The 21022-nt window shown below is 43.2% G+C and overlaps 1 protein-coding gene across 1 annotated transcript in view; it reads left to right on the forward strand.

The window, feature by feature from the left end:
* The window catches only part of CHN1 (chimerin 1), a 93295-nt gene that overhangs the window by 54677 nt on the left and 17596 nt on the right, over positions 1 to 21022 (forward strand). The window contains exon 8 of the mRNA XM_062498217.1: positions 10433 to 10510. Coding sequence (XP_062354201.1) covers positions 10433 to 10510 — 78 coding nt within the window. The remainder of the gene's footprint in view (positions 1 to 10432; positions 10511 to 21022) is intronic.

Genomic DNA, 21022 nt, shown 5'->3' on the forward strand with positions numbered 1-21022 from the left:
ATTAGAGTAGCAGTATGTTTAATGCAAATGCACAAAAATTGCAGAAAGTATCCTCTGTTATGTTTCACAGAATTTGAAGTGCTCAGTCTCTTAAGGGACAGCTTCTCATTCCCTCCAGCTTCCATTCAAATCCCTGGTAGCACTGGTCACAGCTGGTGCCTGAGAGCTTCCAGTCACCTCTGCCACATTGCAGTTCTCAAGGCAGACTCACTGCTCAGTAAGCTGATCATGCTGAGAGCTTACTGGACAATTTTCTATGGGCCTGATGGGTTAATTCTCTTGGGCTGTTTTTACTGTTGAAAATTCATACAACTTCAGCGTTAGAGATCTTATAAGCAGTGTCACTTTTAAAGTGCTAGTTGATAGTGGCAGTACAAATGAAAAATTGCCCTGTAAGGTAAAATGAAAAGCATGCTAAGAAAGAAGATGAACTGGTTTAACATTTCATTCATTTCCACTGAATTTCAGTAATGCAAATATACCCTAAGCTTAGTCTTTTAGCTTTGATGTGACCTGTACTCAAAATAAAAGCTGTTGGTCAAAGACCACACACATCTGAAATCCCAGGTGTAGACAGGGACCTGGGCCTAGTGTATTTCAACTGAAAATAGACATCAACTAAACATTATGTTGCAAGAAACCACAGGCTTGCTGGGGGGAAAAATAAAAACCCCTGGAGCCTCTCCTGTGTAATAGAGGTTGCATGATCTGTCCACATGCCAGTGCTTCTCCCTTGAAAGGGAGATATTCTGTAAATAATATCTAAATGCTCTGTATAGCCAAGATTTATGATGGGGAGTTACGTTGCCAGCCCCATCATTCAAATTCATTTCATTTTCAAATGAAGTGGTTATTTAACTTTGTTTCAAAGATGCTGTGTTTGACCATTTGAGATGATGATTTCTTGAGTGCCTGTCTCAAGAATTTTTAACAGTCATAGCTTTCTGTAGGGAAAATGGGATGTTTACTGCCCTTATAGGAAAAAATTTCCTGACAGAAGCATTTTAAAATGTTAATTAGGAAAGTTAGAGGCAATAAATGGGAAAGATGAACCATATGTGTAAAGGGAAAGAGGAAAAATTGGAACATTGGTCAACAGAAGTGAAATGAGCCTTTTCTGAGAATGTGATCAGAGATTAGAAGACTTTATGGTTGGAAATAAATGGATAACCTGTTAATAATTTATAATGTGACTTTGGGACAGACTAATTCTGCTGCCAATTCCACTCTGGTTTCATTGCAGTTTTGATTTAAATAGAGATTTATGCAAGGAAGCGGGAGTCCACATGAGACTCATTTGAAGGATGATCAGCCCATCTGATTCTCCAAGTGTGCCTAATTGCACTGTATAAAATGAGCAGACCCTGACCCACTGGTGCAGCTCTACCCATGGACACACATGGACCTAGAAAGCTGGTAATCAGGGTCCCTGAGGAGGGTTGGTGAGCACTGGGGGTTATCCCATTGTTTAATTTTTCTGCAGTGAGGTGGTCCCTAAGCAGGTTTTCACCATTTTTGCAAGCACATTGCATGTAGCCATTTGGCAGCCTCTAATATTCCTTCAGGTTAAACATTGTTTTCACCTTGACTCATCAGTTCAAATCAAATGGCAATTCAGGAAGGATTAGGAGACTTTGCATTCTTACTCTTATTTATGCTAAATGAGTATGATTATGGACTGAAAGTATGATTAAGAAAGAAACTGTCACAGTACATGTACCATAGCAACACAGCTTATTCAGGAAGAAGTGGATGGATTCAAAACAGAGGCTGTGCCAAAGGAGCAGGTGAAATACAAAGAGTATTTAGAAATTAATGAGCTGCAGTTTTCAATTATAACATACATCAAATTAGTCTAAATTGAATTACCACATGGAACAAAAAAGGGCTAATATTAGATGCATTAGACTGCCAGTCAAGGCTAATGTGAAATGAGTATTATACATCAAGTAAGAAAATATTGAGAAGACATAAAAAGAAATTTCCATACCATTTATCCATGTTATACCAGTAGCCAAAACTCCTATTCCACAAAGAAAAAAATTAAAAGACACTTAATAAACATATGAATAGAAAGACCTTTTGAATCACACGATTTTCATTATCCCTAAGTGTATACATTTTCAGTTACAAAAAGATAACAGAGGTTGATTGTAGAAACTGCTTTTATCTGTAAGATTCTTAAATGGATATTATAAAGGAAATTTAACATTTCTTTCCTCATCAAAGGGTATGGTTAAACTTCTCTTTTATTTTTTATCTTTCTTTTTGTTTGAGGAAATCCTTATAACAGTACGGGTCAGGTGAGGAACAAAACCACCAGTCCCTTGTGCTTTCAAACGATTAGACTTAACAGCCTCTTTCCTCTCACAATACTTTAATTTAGTATACCAGTAATAAAGAGCATTTGCCAAAAGAGGAACATTCATGCAGCTGCCAATTTGCATTACATTTTAACTGCTATCACTCCTATAGAGCACATGGCATTTATAAATTACTTTTAAGCTCTTTTTGGAGTACAGCCTGCCTTGACATGTCATGAGTCAAGAGGCTTTTGCTGGAGTGACCCTTCCCTGCAATGAATGTCAGTCGAGCCTCGATCACAGCAGCACAGCCCTCTGCAGACCTGCAGGGAGACATATCCCAGACAAAGGGGTGGGAAAAAAATGCAGTGCTCTCAGCTGGAATGGGAAATGCTGACTGAGTGACGGCAAGATGGAGAAGCTGCTGGGGAGCAGTCTCTGTGTTGCTGACCAAGGTGAGGGCTGCTCCCCTAGGCAGGGCTCCTTGTTTCAGCAGCTTCTCTTCCTGAAGGCCTTGTAGCTGCAAGACAGATCTCTCTAGCTCTGGTTTAGCATTGTGTCATGATGTAGTAATTAACTTAAACTGTATGAGTAGTCCTCGCAGTCTCTCTGCTCCTGCCTTGCCCAGGGAGAGGAGTACCTGACACTGTTTAGCACAGCACCTCCATGGCCCAGGCTCCTGGCAGGAGAGGAGGAAGATAGGATGGACCAAAACTATGAAGGATGCAGGGCAGATGGGAAGGACAGAAAGCAAAACTGTAAAGGACAGTCTTTGTCTGGAGGATTCACTGGAGACAAATTCCAGTGTTTAATGGTGCTTCTCTTCTTTTTCACAAATAGTTTTGAATGGTTTACCTGGGGAACAGTGATGCTGCCAGGCCCCTGAGATAGGGAGGCTGTACTTTCTGTCCGCTACCAGTTCTTGGTCTCCTCCTGTACTTTTCCAGATTTGGTTGGAGTTGGCCCCCTTTTAATGCAGTTTGTTTTCAGGCAGAAGAATGGGATTGTGGCAAGGACCTATTACAAAGCAAGGACACAGTTTCTGAGGCTGATGCCTCAGCTTAAACTCTTAGTGATGGGAACTTCTTTCCTCACCACAGTCAGTTAGGAGCTCATTTCTTAGCTTTTATCATGGTGTTTGATTGGCATTTCCTGTGTCACACAGTGTCACACAGCTTGGTGGCAGCTCTCCTTTTGTCAAGCAGGCTGGTATCTCTGTCTTTAGGCAGAGGGCTGGAGCAGTGGATTATTTTAACAGGGGCAGCTGGGGCCACGGGGACATCTTGCACTGGTGTCTGCAGGGAAGAGCTCTGTGGATCCTGCTTGTCCTGGCTTGAGGGCAGGACTGCACTTCTTCACCCACAACACTACTGTGTGAGGAAGATTCATCACTGTTTATGCTGCATAAAGGAACTTGTAGCTATAGCTCATAAAACTCAGTGAGCACCATTACTGATTGCAACCTCACACCCCTGTCACATGCCCACTACACCCCTGTAGTGGGATCTGTACCTATGGAGTGTGGACGCACCCCTGTAGTGGGATCTGTACCTATGGAGTGTGGATGCACCCCTGTAGTGGGATCTGTACCTGTGGAGTGTGGATGCACCCCTGTAGTGGGATCTGTACCTATGGAGTGTGGATGCACCCCTGTAGTGGGATCTGTACCTGTGGAGTGTGGACGCACCCCTGTAGTGGGATCTGTACCTGTGGAGTGTGGATGCACCCCTGGAATTCCCTGTACATTGTGGGCCAGTTGCTGATCCCCCTGAAAGCTAAGTCACTTGATATTAGCAAAATCCTCCAGAACCAAATCAAAAGCAGAACTTCTTCCTGAAGGTACTGAGAAAATTTTTATTTTTGCCATGTCTAGATCCATAGTTATATACCAAAATATATCCCCCCAAAGTGCCTTGCTTTTGTGCTACTAAAAGTAAATGTTCATTGGTTTTGCCTCGCCAGAAAGAGAGGAATAGTCAGTCACATGAGAGGTTTTTGCTGGTGCACAGTTTGGAATTGTCATTCCAAAGACCCCCATCAGTAACTGCCAGGAGCAAATCTACAACCTGTCAGCTACTAGCAACAAAATAAACTCAGTCAGCTGCAGTGACCAGTAGGTTTTAGGAGTAAAGCTACAGAAAAACTTTTCTGTTGCTTCCCTTAAGATCTTAAGATCTCTCTGCTTTTTTATGACTATGGTCTGTATGGTAAGCACACCACTGGGAACATACAGTCTTCCCAAATAATGCTAATACACTTTAATTGTATTGCACAATGCAGTACTGAAGGTACTCACTTTTGATGCAGTAATTTCTAGCAGCAATATCAGGCAACATTTTTTCCATAATTTAAACCTTGGATTCGATTTTTTTTGTTGTTGTTGTTTTTTAATTTAACAGTCTTACATTAAGTCAAGCCAACATTTTGGCTGAATTTATTTAATTAAATTTTCAATTAAACATTTTTTAAACCTTCTTTTAAAATTCTAGATGTAAAAATGCTCATTACCAGCTATGGAAATCATACACACTTTTATTAAAAATATAAATAGACATTTCTTTAGATTTTGCCATAAGTATTTCACTGGAGATGGTGGGGAAGGTCTGATTTAATTAGAAACCAGTCCATTTGGAAAATTTTGTTATAAAAATCAGAACTTTTCTCAGGAGCAAGATTTCATCATTTAACCATGACTTAAACCCAACTACTCTGTGGGTAACTGGAAGAGGGGCTCTGTGTTGCCTGAGGATTCCATTCTGCTTGAGCACTGTGGGAAGCCTGAAGGGTGTCCATGTGGCTGTGTTGGAATGGCAGCAAGACAAGGCCCTGGTGGCTGAGACTGTGTGATGGTCCTTCCACCCACCTTCTGAGATGTCATCTTTCAGGCTGAACTTTTAATAGCATTCTTACCCTCTGCTCACACCATGTGGGCAGAGGCTATGCCTGGCATTAGCATTCTACAAGTGAAGAAAACTCACTGAAAGCAGATTATCACCACTTTTATTTTAAAAAGTAAAATTTTAGGCTCTTCTTTCCCCTTCAGAACTATCCTATGAAAGATACGGCTGGGAAAGTTATATTTAGCTTGGAACAAACTTCCACTAAGAGCAGCATTGAGGAAATTGGGCTCAGTTTCACAATCTGACTGATTAGCTTTTGAAAATCATGTACTGAGACCATAAAATATGCTCATAAAGTGTTCATACAAGCAAGGATTTTCTGAGCATATGCATTTGGCTAAGTTAGCTATACAGTGAAACAGAATACTGCACAATGTACAGTGGCTCACTGCATAGTAAACCAAATGTCTTGTTTCTTGATACATGTACAATAGGGAATCATCTTTGATGGTTTTTAAAAATGTATGCAATATAACTGCTGGTTATTACTAAAATACAGGGAAGGGATTATACTATATATAAATTCTGGAACAATAAGGGCATATTTAGTCATAACATGAAAATACCATTTGAGGATGAAAAGCCCACAGTGTACTACACATGCATTCTGAAGAAAACATGATGATGTGTTTGAGAGTGGAGTCAGGTGCTCAGAAAACTAAACATTCTATTGTATTGGAAATGCACGTGGGCTTCAGGATCAACTGATCAATTCTAATCTGGTTATTCTAGGACCTGTGATCTTAACCTGACTTGAATTTTTCTGTTTGGGTTTGGTGTTGGGTTGTTTGTTTTTTTTTTTTTCCCTGAAGTAATTGTGCTTTATTACTCAACGAATGGGAATGCATTGATTTCCCGTTTTAGAAAGGTAATTTGTACGATGTCGACTGAACTGTGTGACTGGATTAAACTTACATAATGTGTCTTTCAAAGAGTGACTAATTGGAATTTACTGCAAGTCGCAGATGACTTTTAAATCAATTCTGTGAAGGCTTCATAATAAGACTTACTGATTGGGAGATCAGTACCAGAAAATACACATATATTATTCAGCTAACACTGAGGGCAAATAGAGCTCCAGAGAGCAGCTGTCTCTCCTGCACCCTGAAGGATTACTCCAGGGACAAGTAAGGAAAGTGGAGTCCCAGTAGGACCTAGACTGAACCACTCTTAACAGCTGAGGTTTTGTAACAAATGGGAACATTTGAAATACCATATTACAGTCCTTTTTGGTCCCTTCTTTATTTCCCCCTTCAGTCCATATGTAAGTTGTAGAACCTCTAATCAGATGTTGTCGTTTAAAGACTGTTGTGTTCCTGGGCTTGGCTTTTTAGTGCTTCAGTCACTAAAATGTACAGGGCTGAGGCTGCTCCAGTTGTGTGCTGAGAAGTTGCTCAGCTGTTGCTTCCAGTCATCCCATTTTCAGATCACCTCAGTCCTGTGAAATCACGTCCTGAAATTAAGTTTAAGAATGGCAGCCTTGCAGTTTCCTTCCTCATGGAGTCTGTACAGCATATTGCTCCCTGCGTGTGAAATTGTGATTGCAAATGTTTGTCACAAACCATTACTAAAAAAAAAAAAAAAATCAATTAAGACTTAGTAAAGTGGAAATAACTTTCCTCTTCAGATTTTTACCTTTTTTCATCCACTATCTAGCAGAAAGTATCTTCAGGCAGTACCTTCAGGCAGAGCAAGTTATAAAGATAATTTGTTGGAAAATGAAGGGGCTCTGGAGACGAGACTTAGCTGGCGGGTGGGAGTGCAGGAGCCACTGGTGGAGAACAGGCACTGAATCAAAAGCCAGCCAAAGGTGTAAGAAGAGGAGCAGGACCTGCACCTGCAGGCAGTGTAGACAGCCCAGAGAGCCAGGAGCAGGAGAGCGTCTTGGGAGCGGATGGCTTCCTGCAGGATTTGAGTTAAGCCCCAAGTCCATGACTTCACGTTTTTGCTCTCAGGGTTGACTCATCTCTGCAGTGGCTAGGGCTGCCTGAGGACAGTGGCTTGCTCTCTCTTATTCCTTATCTTGCACACTAAAAAGTTACAGACCTGGTCCTGCCTGATGACCCAAACTGTCAGGACGGTGTGTACAAAAGAAATTTCATTCTTCGGTTTGGTTTTCAAAAGAAGGGACTTGGTCTGTGTAAAGGAAAGCATTACTTTGCAAAGACGAACACCCAAAGTTAGGTAATGGTAGAAGAATGAGCATACACATTATAAAATTGTGTCATCTGAAAGCAGCTGGATAAATTTTGGTTTTTCAGTAGCTAGCTTTACGGCTTTAACTTTCTTTCAATCTGTTTCTGGTGTGTGCTACTGTAGAGCATATAGCCCAGGCGAATGCCTGTAGGGGAGGTGGTGAGCCCAGTACTCCTTTATTTGTAAACAGAAAATGCTTTGCATTGAGCAACAGGAAGCTGATTTATGTGAAACCAGTACACAGTCTCTGTTAGAGTATACTGTAACACAAAGCAGTGTTAAAATTAAAATTCATAATCGTATAACTCTTTTCCAGATTATAACGCATTTTCATAATTACAACCATGAGATAGGACCTTTCCCTGCTGGGTAGTTTAGCTTACCTTTTTATTGGCATTCTTAGGTTTAATTTTCCAGGATCCAGAGATCTTTTTCTACTAGCATGACTCTAAAGTGCCACTGAAAATAACTCAGTTCTTCAGAATTAGGAAGAGAGAAGCTGACAATTAAGGAGTAAGTATGCCAAAAACCATGTACGTGCTTTACTAGTAATTGAAAGGGAAATTCAGCCTGCTTTACCTTGCTTCTTAAGTGAAATTACACAAAATAATAAGAGTTTATTCTGATAGTAAATTTATTGTTGAAAATCACTGTGTTACTTATTTGCAATGAATTCCATTTTCAAAGAATTTATTTCCAATATGAAGTTTTGGTGATGCATTTTTTTTCCCTTTTAAAAATAAGAGGAATTTCGGGTTGCAGAAAAAGGTGTAATGAAATGTTTTTAGAATTCATGACTTGCTTCCTGAGCCTGTTGTCACTCAAAGTTGTTTGGAGAGGAAGCCTCCTCTGGGGCGGGTGTAGGTCTACCTTGTTCCATAAGGACTTTAACCTGATGTAGTTCTTGGGAATTAAACCATTAAGTGACTTTAGCTAGAAGGAAAGGAAAGAATGAGCTCAAAAGCTTGTCTCCTTCCTCATCCCCTGAGTCCATGCTATTTTCACACTTCGTGTAGATGAAGTGGTCAGTTCTCATCATCTCTTACTCGTCATCTCAGTTTTCTTCATCTCCTATAGCCATGGAGTTTTAATACACTTGCAAGGATGGACAGAAAAAAGCCAGAGGAGGAAAAACCTGCAGCAGAAAGGAGTGGTTAAAAGCAAGACAGGCAGACTGAGGTAGTCGTTTGAAAAATATTTCTTGATAGGATGGATCAAGTAGCCTCCTGCCTGCATTGAAAGCAGGAACTGAGTCAGACCCCTGTATGAGCCAGTAATGCCTGACAGCATCCTCCTGTATAAACTGTAGCCAGTATTTCAACTATTAGCTGTATTGCAGATTAGTGTTTAGTGAAGCACCAGTCTTGATCCTTAATCTCTGCACCACGACCCGATGCTGAAACCCAGCAGATTTTTGAAACCTGTAGGGAAGGTACGGGTGGCCACACAAGAGAACAGAAGAGGGGCTCCCAGCGAGCACTGCTCTCAGCTGTAGTGGCAGGACTGAGCTAAACTGGAACACTGTGATCCAGCTGCAAAGCACATACCAATTCCACTCAGAAGCTTGTGACAAACTGTGCTTGTCGTTGGTTTCTGACTCAGGAGAGATAAAAATACCTCCGCTGCAGCAGGGAGAGGGTTGCAGTGCGGCAGGCTGTGCATGGGGAGGGAGGGCTGTGCGCTGGCACGGCGTAAAGCTTGGCTGTAGTCAGATCAAGGGACCCTTTTTGCTGTCTCTGCCACGTTCACAAACGCCCGGAGAGCACCAGGAGGCAAGGGGCGGAGTGGCCATCGTGGCCAGCCCTCCCGGCTGCCGGTGCTCAGCTGGAGGGAGCCGCCTGAGCTGGGCTGCCCTGGGGGCAGCTCCGGGTGGACGTGGCATGGTCTGCCCTGCTCCTTTGTGAGCCCCTTGATTCTGGCTCCTGTGGTTAAGTTCAAGGCTTTAATGGCTGTGTGAAATACTTTGCTTGTGCGAGGGCTGGCCAGGACCAGATCGGCATGGGCACGTTTCATCGTCAGTCGCATCCGTCCAAACTTCAGGTTTCGGTCCAGTGGGAGACTGCAGTCATTCACTTTTTGTTAGGATCTGTAAATCTTTAAAGAGAAGAGTCACCAACAGTTCGGGATTCAGGTCTTTGCGGGATGGAGCGCTGCAGTGAACTTGGGGTGACATTTGTGTTCACATCCCTACAAGACGTGAGATTGGTGAGCGTGTTTTCACACGGAAAGCACTGAAAAACGTAATTTTAAGGGAAGAGTGGTGCCCGCGAGCGTTCCCATTACCCGCTCCTGGTGCACAGGCCATGTCGGACCGGGGGTCGGGGCGAGCCGCTATCCCCGTGTCCCCGGGGACTGCCGCTCCCTGCCCTGCCTCCCGCGGCACCCCCAGGAGCGCAGGGGGGACCTTTCCTAGCGGCGCCCGGCTCCCGCCGCGAATACCTCTCGAGGGGCCGGGCCGGGCCGGGCGGGGCCGGGCGGGGCCGGGCCGGGAGGGGCGGGGCCGGGAGGGGCCGGGCCGGGCGGGACTCGGCCGCTCCGCCCGCCTCGCCCGGGCCCCATTGGCTGCGGCCGCCCCGGGGCGGGGCCGCTCCGCTCGGCGCCGGGCGGGAGCAGGGCGAGAGGCGTGCGCGTCACCTTCCCCCCCCCCTCCGAGCCGGCCGCCGCCGATGGAGGGAGCGGCCGCGGGCTGCGCGTCCCCGCCGCCGGCTGCCGCCCGCCCCCGGCCCGCAGGCCGCCCGCCGGCAGCGCCGAGCCCCGCGCCCCGCCGAGCCCGTGCCCTCCATGGCCGCGCCGCCCGCCCCAGCAGCCTAGGCCGCGGCATGGTCCGCGGCGCCCCGCCAGCCCGAGTGTGACGAGGCCGGGCACGGCAGCATGCCGGCCGGGGAGCCCTGGGCGGCGCACCGAGCCCGCGGCAGCGCCGGGCACGAGGGCCGGCAGCGCGATCTGCTGCTCGCAGCCTTGGGCATGAAGCTGGGCGCTCGCAAGGCGTCTGTGACAATCTGGCAACCTCTTAAACTCTTTGCTTATTCGCAGTTGACGTCGCTCGTCCGAAGAGCAACTCTGAAGGAAAACGAACATGTTCCAAAATACGAGAAGGTTCATAATTTCAAGGTAAGAAACGTTTTCCTACCTAATTTCTTTTTCAGGCGCGGGGGCTTCAAACTCGTGTTTTGAAATGGGTCTCGTATTGCGAGGAAATCGTATGTGTATGCGCACTGTGACTTTCTAGGAACTCAAAAGCTGCGAGGAAACCTCCTTGCCGGTGACATCAATTAGGCACGTTTAGAACGTACAACAGAGGAGCTGGGATTTTGTTGTTGGCTGCTTGTGTGCGTGCATTTGTTTCAATAAATATTTGCCGTATCAAGTTATCTCTTTAGAATTGGTTTGTACTGAGAGAGATGTTAAAGGTGAGAAAAACAGCGAAGTTTTCTTTCAACTCGAATGTAGTCCAGTTTTACTTTCATTGCTAAAAAAATCTCTTAGATCTGTAGTTAGATGACTGAATTGATCTTATCTCAGTCTGTTGATTGTAAATAGCTTTAAAGGTTAGAAGTGTGTTCTGCTGCATCTGGATTGAGCAGATGGTCTGCATTTCCCTTAGTTTCTGGCTTTTCTCCTGTGTCAATGAATTGAGTGTTGAAACCAGCGAGGCTTACACCATGCTGGCATCGGCAACTACCTTGTCTTTTAATAAAATTAACTTAGTCTTCTATGTAGCTTCTAGTTACCGTTTTAATTGCTTTAAACAATAACTAATGTTCTTTGGTGAGAGAGATGCCTGTCAATACAACATATTCATGTTTTGTGACTGTCTGTAATAGATGTCCAGTAAGGGCTCAGTAATGTAACCTTTTGGTGGTCAAATACATTTGATGATAGGCAGCCTTAATTTTAAGACTACGTAAATTGATGTTTTACTGAATTCCTGTAGATGATAGTACAAGCTTCATATATATAATTTGAAGACTAAGTGTTGTCTTTAATGTAAAAAAAAGCAACAAACCAAAAAGCCTGCCTTTATTTCTTTTAAGAGAAGGGCAGATTGTTAGTATAATAGAGGCATCTGATGATATAAGCATTCGTTAAATGTCTCCTGTTCTCAGTTTTGATTTCCATCACGCACACGTCGGAATGTGGGAATGTCCACATGCATGCACGTATATCAATTTACCTATCCTCCATCTGATTTAATATAGACGGGTTTCTGGCTTTTAAGTGTGGATATTCACCAAAAGTGGAAACTTAATGTGTTCAGGATGTTCTGTTTCATTTGAGTTCTTCTATTAAGCACGAATTTGAAAACAATGTACAAAATGGTGTTTAAGAAGTGTTTAATATGAATGCTTGGCATAACATAATTGTGCTGGCTGACAGTTCACTGCAGAGTGTTTTTTCACAGGCTCCTGAGGTGTCCTAAATATCTGCAACATCTTGCAATTTTCATTTGTTCCTTAGTTTGAAGATAATTCTTGCAGATGCCAGCAGATCATGATTTTCCATGTACTACAGTGTATGTAGGATAACAAGTATTTAATTTTGCACATCTGTGTTCCCTAGTTGTTTTCCTTTAGCAGCTTGAAACACATCTGTTATGAAAATAATCTGATAACCTGATTTTCATTCATCCGGGTTTGTTTATTTCTTTTTCCTCTATAAACTGTTTATGGAAAGTTTCAGAGCTGTGAGTTTTCTAGTCTTTTCCAAAAAGACTGTATGTCTGCTCCAAGGTCATAGCCATGGCACAAACTTTCCACACAGATTGTTTTCTTTATAATACTTGTACTGTAGTTCTTTTATACATGCTGTTGCCAGAAAAATATGCGTTGAGAAGTAAATCTATTCTCAGGTCAGTAGAATGGAGTCGCCTTTCACAGATAATTTTTGCTATAAAAGACTAGAAGGGGACAAGCCCCTTACAGGGTGTGCTGCAACCAACCTTCCCATGGAAGGAATACTGCTGGTGTTCATGAGCTCTAAATGTGGCCACTTTCAGAATAAAAAGCAAAACCCTAAGTTCTTAGTAAGTGCTACGTTGTGACTCTGAAATGAATGGCCATCGTTAGCTCGTGTGCTTCTCTCCTTTATCATTTCTTTGCACCTGTCAATTTTTTTTCCTCACACGTATAGATGTCATCATTTAAAATGTCTGCATGAGTCTCCTAGGTTGCCTGCCAAGCAGCAAATCTGCCACCCATGTGGGGAGGAAGGAAACGTCAGGCCCAGAGTCTTCAACCTAGACTTTTGAAACAAACCAAGAAAAAACAACTCAGAAATTAAATAAATTTGTCCGGTTCAGCTAACCAACAGTGACTGCTGTCGCCAGGGGCTCCACAGCAAAGGAGGGTGTCTGCTGCTTTGTAGCTCTGCAGCTAATCTGCTTTTTGTGCTGCAGGCACGAGGCCCAGATAGGGACCCCTAACCCTCTCCCAGCTGCTGCTTTGATCAGTCACATCACTGCTCACAGAAACAAAGGGGTCTCAAAAATCCCTTCGTGCTGGAAATCCTAGCAGAGAGAGGAGAAACGAAGAAATGGAGAACTGCAAGCGTACAACAAGCAGCGACGTTTTCTTGGGGATGGGGAAATGAGAGCTGCAGCTGCTTCAGAGCAGGCTGGGGTTAGCAAAGAGCCCAGAGACCTGACCACAGGCTGGGGGACCTCAGTTCTCCCTCTGCCCCTGCACCCCCCGTCTCTGTGGGGTGGGCAGGTGAGGGCACAGGTGCAGGGTGAATGCTCAGACTCTGTTGCATGCAGCAAAGCTCAGGTAGAGGAACAGGGTGACAGAGGAGCAGTGTAGTGAATTATAGGAGTACAGTGCCTAGGGGAGGGATGAACACAAAAGCTGCTTTTAAATCATCAAGAGGTCTCCTAAATAAATCCATTAACCTATGTTTTGCTCCAAGGGTTGTTTGAAAGAAGAATGTAAAGACAGTTTTACTAGGAGTGCTGACGTGGCAGGGTTTTTGAGAGGATTCTTCCTTGAATCTCCTGGAATGTGAGGTGTCTCCTGCCTGAAGGGAGCAGGCTGGGTAGCCAGGGTGACAGGGAGCTCTGCAAGCAGAGCTGGTCGGTAATGATCTCCAGCTCTGTAATATTCTCGGGGCTGGGAAAGTCTGGTCTCTCTCTTGAGCACATCTCAAATGCAAATACAGAGTGCCTGAATTCTCTTAGATTAATCTCCATAAGTAAAGAAACGGATCATTATTTATAAATGTCAGTTCTGATTGAGTTTTAAATGCGTGTCCTTCGGGATGAAAGCTAGGTGTGAAAAGTATTTGACTTTTAAGCATATTTTTGCCTTTTCTAATTTATAAAAACAGTTAAATTAGTATTTCTGTGTTCTCTATGAATCGAATATGAAAGACCCATTTTCTAATAATTCAAATATATCAAAGAGGGTTACATTGTTTGATGCAACATTTTGTTTAGCTCTAATTGAATAATGGAGCTTGCCGTGAGTGGGACTTGATTGGGTCTTTTTGCATATTTGGATTACTTTTGCTTTCCCTCAGTTTACTGTGCTTTTCTGAAATCCAGCACGCTGAATGAGATCTCTTGTAAAATATATAATTAGACCAAATGAGGACAGTCGCTTCACAGTCTTCAAAATTTCTGCCTCACCTTTTCTCATAGAAAGGCTTTTTCTTTCTTTCAATTCACTTACCTATTATGGGAAATCTCCCCACAGTCTGTGGTACAAACGTGTCAGTATGGACAGGGGTGTGTGTATGTGTGATGGATGTCAAGTTCATTTTTCCACCCAGTGTAGATGAACAAGAGCATCTTCTATTTGGAAGCTCTGGGATACCTGTGTTCTTTGAAGTGCTAACAAGGAGCATAGCTGAAGCCAGCGGGGTTATTTTCTTACAAAAATTACTTAATCATAGGGGAAAGTTTTGTAACAGAAGTGTTACAAAGTTCTGTAACTTCATGGAAGTTGACAGAATAGATTCATGTCTAATCATTCCCATAAATTTATTCTACCCCCGCATCTTACCAATAAGAATGTTTTTTTACTGTCCCTTACAATTCTCATAGTTGCTTATATTGTCCCCGAAAGGCAATAACTCTGAGAGCTTGTAAATTAAAATAAAATTTCTTACCCAGCTGATATCTATTCAATAAGATTAAGGGTAGGAAGCAGCTGGGCACCTCTGGGCAGGCAGATGAAGGGGGGGCTTAAGGCAATAGAGGAACTGCAAATCTGTGGGGAGAAGGGACCTGTGGCAAGGTGCCATGTGCATGGAAAATGAGAGGAGGACATGGGGAAGCTCTGGGTTGGAAGGTGTGAAGTGGGCTCTATGCCAAAAGACTTAGGAGGGTAATCCAAGCTGAGTTTAAGGTTTTCTCCATCTTTTCTCTCTGTGAGCCAGTTTATTAGGGTAGTGAACACATAGGATTCCCCTTGCTCAGTCCCCTGCAGTTTCCCACTTTTCATCTCCTCATCTCTCCATTTCTGCTCTACATCCCATCGTCTTTTGCTGATAAAAAAGGCACCTTCTGTCCTGAGTCCACCCTGTCTGACATGGAATATCTTCTGCATCTCTTCAGCATCTGGTGCTGTGCTTTGGACTTGGGCACTGACCTCACTCCTTTGCCTCCTGTTTGTATAGGGCTGGGGAAGGAGATAAAACTATGCTTGAAAAATGTTCATGGAAAGGAGGGCAGCTGTGGAAGAGGAACTGGCATTTGTGGGATGATAGTTTAAAAGGAAGAGGAAATTTTGAGATTAACAGCAAGGAATCTCCTGTGTTGTGAAATTTGTTAGTCAGTGCAATAACCTCCTCATCACTTGGCAAATTTAAAATAAGCCTGGACAAAACACCTTAAAGGTCTTCCCTCCCCTCCAGCTTTTGTGACTCACAGGCCCTGGAGAAGTTTAACTCCCTTGGCTGGTTACGGGTATTCCTTCAGACATCTCTGGCTCCTGATGACTGCTGGTAGTCCAAGACACAAACCCACTCTTCTGCCTAGATTAGTGCCATGGTGCTTCACTGAAGCAAGAAGGTGCCTGTGTCTGTCAGGGCTGGACTGAAATCTGTGCTTCCATACATCGTTTTCCCCAGGATACTGTCTTGTGTCTCTCTTGCACTTCCCAAAACAGATCTGTCTCCAGGAGACTTATTTTTTGCTATCTCTTTGTGCAGTGCTGGGTACTCTAGCACTGTTTCCTTGTCAGTACCTTACTAGTGCTGAGGGCACAGTCAATTAATTGTAACAAATAACAGTTGCAAGGCTGCATGCTAAATCAGTCGACTTTAACAACATAATTCCCTTTCAAGCCAACACTTCTTCCGGAAAGATGTTTTTTCATGGTTGCTTAACTAAGTCAGTTGAGATGCTGATGAGCCTTGTTTGTTGAGGTTCCTCATCCCCCTCCTCAATTGAAGCAGTGTCTTGGCTTTCTCTTTGAGGATGGCCAGCTTGAAAGACCAAATGGGGAGCTCCAGACCAGAGACAAGGTGCTTTTCCAGGAGTAACTGGAGTTAGAATATAACCTTAGATATGCACCAGGAGCAAAGGCTCAGGTGAGGACCAGTCCCTGGAAAGACTTTGCTAGTGTAGACATACTCAAGCATCACTTTAATGGAGAGACTGCTGATATTAACAAGAGTTGCTCTGCCAATGAAATTTGTATCACATCTTGGAAAAAAATAAAACCCCCTGGCCCAGATTTTACTGGGGTAATTGCATCTGTGCTGGTTGCTCTGCTAGTGTAAGAAGTCATAGGAAATCACTTCCATGCCACGTCTTATTCTAGAGAGCTTTTCAGCAGAGCCATGGCTAAACACTGGGAAACTGGGAGATGGAAAATGCAGAAGTGCTGCGAAAAGGCCAGAAACTATAACAAACTCTTACTATATTAAGCAGAGCCATTTTTCTATGACTTCTGACATGAACTCATTTCTATTTCTGATGTTCTGAAAACTGGGGCAGATGGTGATTTGGGGTAAATTGATCTAGTTCCATTGAAAAGAGGGTACTGAATTTTTTATTAGGAGCAGAACTGGTGCTGGACATATTTTTGAAATAGCTTTATTTGAGCCACTGCACTAATATGAATATTCAGAGAGAGAGCTGGGTACCTCTAGCATAGTTTCTGGGGAGTGTCAGTGTGTGTTCCCAAAAGTAAGAAGACCCCAGGAAATTTAATATTTCTATTAGAATCCTAGCACTCAAGGGGAAAAAATTGGTTTAAAGGCAGGGAAAATACCTGGAAACCATTACTGGGAAAAAACTTCCACAAAACTTCTGAGGAGACCTCATCAGTTCAGTTGTGCCTTCTGAAACTCAATTACATTGTAAGACAGTTCAATCCAGAAAAGCTTTTAGGCATTGATGGATTTTAGTCTCCTAGAGTGTTTATTTAATGTTACTTGCACATTTTACTTTTTTGAGGAAAGCCAGGACTTCTCCAAAGCAGATTCCAAAGAACACAATATTACTTAAATTTTTTTGGTTTCCTAGCGCTAGTCCTTAAATTGAGGCTTTGCCACTGTTCAATAAAATGAGTGAGAAAGAGACAGAGAGAGAGAAAGCCTTTTTTTCCAAATCCTTAATTTATTTAGGCTGTAGTTTCTTCTCCCACACTTTTCTTAGTCCCCATATGTGGACCCTGTGAATTTGCCTTATGCACAGCCCAAAGCCAGACCAGTTCATTTATCTGGTAAGGCTAAGAAGCACTCCTCTGGGGAGGACTGGGTCTTTGCCTGTAGATACTTCTAGTGCATGTTATTTTCTCTCATCATCAACAACTTTTCCTCCAAATTAGCCTTAGTATCATGACAAAAGCATTTAGGAATCTCTCAGGGGTTTATTTTCTATTTATATGTGAGGTACATATGTATGTACAGTTTTAGTTCTAAGGATTTAGTTCAGTTTTCACCTCTAGTTTCAGAATTTTTTGTACGGAGGGCATGTATCAAGTAAATTGGACCTGGAGTAAAATGCAAAATGTTCCCGTTTCCAAATATCAATTGAAAGAAAATCTGCTATTCCATCACGAAAGAAGGATGGCCATTTTCACTTAATTTACAAGCAAAAGAGCCAACAACCTGCGATTTTTATTTTTTCGCTTCAGCTCTTGTAGAGCCCAGACTAACGTAATTTTCCAGTAGTTCCCATCTCTGCTGACACAGGCAGTGCAAACCAGAGAGTAAAGGAGATCTGACAGCACTTCTGGCTCCCAGTGGGTGAGGACATGGAGGGAGGTTTGTCCTGCTCCACATTCTCAGTGCCCCCACCAGCGATAGTGATGCTATTTATACCCCACGCCCCGGGCGAGGCAGCGCTCTCACAGCATCTCTGCTCTGCAGAGCTGCTGCACAAAGGCACTGGGGACATCCCAGGCTGCTCCTCCCCATGGTGAGCACCCCAGCTGGGCTAAGCAGAGTCAGCTCTAGTTCTGGAGAAGGTCTGTTCTGCTGGTCTCACTTAGGTTCATTTCTGTTACACCTTCACATGAGAGCAGTTATCTTACAGATCCCGCTCTGCAGTCTGGGTCGTCATGGCAGTCTTCTTGCATCTCAGATTACTTGTCAGCAGCAATGTTTTCCTCACAGGAGAATTACCATGGGCTGTAATATTTGAAGTGCTTTGAGACCTTGTTTTAGGAGCACTATCTAATCATCGTAATATATACAAGGATAAATTGCAGCATTGCCCAAACTGATGGTTGAGTTTCTTACTCATATCTCTTCTTTACTCCTCACGTTCAGGCAATCTCTGTCTGGACCAGGGATGGATAAAAAGGACGTGCCTGTTGGATTCCAGCATGGGTATGCTCAGTGCCTGATAAAATCAACTGTGACAGGGAAAACAGATGTTAATAATACAAGCTGAGTTCATAATTTTAATTGAGATTTACAGTGTCTCCTGTATTCAGTTAAAAGCTTGGTTAAAGCCCCAGTAGGCAGAATTCAGCTGATGGGATTGTTAGGACCACTGAGCTGACAGTCTCCATTAGCAGTGTCTCATAATCCTTGGGAATTTGTTTGAAGGACGGTATAGCCAGCAGACCTGAACCTTTGGAGTGCCCTGTGGTGCAAATGCTGGGGGTGTGCTACGTGTTCAGTCCCTGGTGGACTTGGTCTGCTCTCTGAGCACCAACAAGGCTTCTCCCAAAGTGTAAGGCTCTGGTATAGATCAGCAGTATTTTTTTCCATCCTTTTTCAAGGTGATGTATCCCATCCCACAACAGATAATTCCTGGATTTTCCAGCCCCCTTTACTCTGTTCTTTGTGGAGGAGGTGCCCTGTAGGGAGCAGGATCTGATGGAACAAACGTTCGGTGAGACCATGGCAGAAGCTTCTCAACAAGGGAAGCCTTTTTTTGTATACTGTCCCAAGTGCTTCTGTGTTGGTTTTCTCTGACCAGTTTTTCAAATCCAGTCCTTTTTCCTTCCTGTCAGTGGCTTTGCTAAAGCTCTGTTGATCCACCATCTTCCCTCATCTCACATTTGCACAGTACTTCACTGATATTTTCTCGTTTTTCCCTCCCTGCCTTGACAAGTGTAAGTCTCCTAATTAAGAATACAAATTATATGCTGGCTCCTTCCTGGTCTTCAGGTAGAAATCAAGGGGAACTGAATAAATGCCTTGGAAAAACCATAAGTATAGAAAATAAATGGAGTTACAAAATGCATGGGTAACTAACTTCAACAGTGACTTTTATAGCCTGGGAAATAATGGGGAAAGATCTGCTTGATGAGTTCACAGGTTGTGACATAATCTACTGTCAGAGCCACTGGGTCATTTTTATTTGGTTCTCCTAAAATTTTGCCTTTTCTAAAAAAAGTTTTAATTAAATGTGAAGCAAAAATAAATGAAATTTTCTAGCACTTGGAGTTGTTAATCACAAGAATTAAGCTATTTTTCCTTGTGTGTAAGAAAATACCCTTTAAACCTGATCAAAACTTCTCCTGCATAGTTCACATAAATTAAATGTTTGTTGTACACTGTTGATAGTGCAGGAGAGTTCAAAATAGAAATGCCTGGGGTGTAAACCTAACGTGAGGCTCTCCTCTTACCTCAAACTTGCAGGATCAGCTTGGTAATAGTATTTTATATAGTTTCTATAGAAACTTACATAGACTTTGTGTAGTAGATATTTTCCTTTAAAATTATCTAGACTGTTTTTTTAAATCAGTTTTTTTCTCCCAGAAATTTACAAATTGAGATTAAAACCAGTTTAATTTGTTCTGCCGCTTGCTCATTTTCCACATCCTTTAAAAAATTTATTCCCATTTGGAAAGAGAGAAAAGAAGATTTTTGGGTGGGAGTGAGAATGGAAGGATTGGGAGATGTAAAGCCACGGTTGGCAATCCTGCTCTCTCACATTTTATAAGACAGTAAAATCTGCATATGGCAGGTGCTCTTTTTCACAAGGGGAAAGAAAACCCATATAATTTAAGTCAGGATCTCTGGGACTCTGCTGGGTGTGTTTTTAGAAATTTTTCTGGAAAGCATCTTTTAGTTTTGAAAACAGACAAGTTGCTTGGCTAGTTTTTAGAATGGGGATTTAAATACAAAAAAACCAGAATGCTGTATTAAACAGTGTCACGTGATAAATGCAGTATTATTTGCAGGTACTGGCTAAGGGATGCTAAGGTGTTTCTTTTTAGCTGCCAGACCCCACCCATCCTCTAACTAGCATTAAGGGCTGCTCTGACTACCTCAGAAGACCTATTTTTCAGTATTTTCTGGCATCACTCACTGGGTCTGATTTAATTCCCAGGGAGGGTGTGTATTCAGAGCAGTGCAGGGTTGGGTGTCCCGTTCCACTCCATGGAAATGTGGGAGTATTGATGCTCTGGCACAGCTGAGCTCTGGGAAAAGAGAGCTCTGCTCAGACACCCCACAGAAACAGAGGCTTCAGAGCTGATCTTGGAGGGTTGTATACACCAGGGCTGGAAGCACATTGTGACCTTTGGGCCTCCTGTTGAATGTTGCCAGAGAACCTCCCATCTCATGTAAAGGATGAAGCAAGGCAGAGCATCACGGGACACAGGAAAACCTACCCTCACCTTTTAATCTGTTTTGAGTTTGCAATCAGAATAATGGATAAGAAATAGTAATTTGGATGGGGCAGCATAAAGCAGGCTCTGGGTGAATCCAGCTGATGATATGGAAAAGCATTTCAGTATTTGGATGAAGCCTTGCTGCTTGGGATGAGACAGCAGTGCTGATGCTGCTGAGACAGTGGTTCTGAAGGGCAGAGTCACTCCTGCTGTTGGGAAGGGTGACCAGCACATGCAGTGTTGGTAGGGAAGAGGAGAGTCCACCCTGTCCTTGTTAAATTTAGGATGATGATGAGTCGTGTAAACTCTTCTGAAGAGCAGGCTGAGAGCCAGGGTGATATCAGGGCTGTGGTAGAATCCAGGTGAATCACAGTTACACACTTAGGAGAAAGTGAGCTCATTTAAAAAGTTCATAATATTAAAAATGGAGGCAAAAGGTTGGAGCAGCATATTTGGGTTGTGATGGACCCTGCAGAAGAGTTTCTAAGGAGAATCAGGAGGCGATGGAAACGTGCAGAACATGGTGGGGAGCAAGATGCCAAGAAGGAAGAATGTTCACTGCTAAAACAGCCAGTTAGAGGTCAGACATCTGAGGTTCAGTGAG

The sequence above is a fragment of the Cinclus cinclus genome, chromosome 9 (assembly GCF_963662255.1).
Source record: "Cinclus cinclus chromosome 9, bCinCin1.1, whole genome shotgun sequence".
Lineage (NCBI taxonomy): Eukaryota > Metazoa > Chordata > Aves > Passeriformes > Cinclidae > Cinclus > Cinclus cinclus.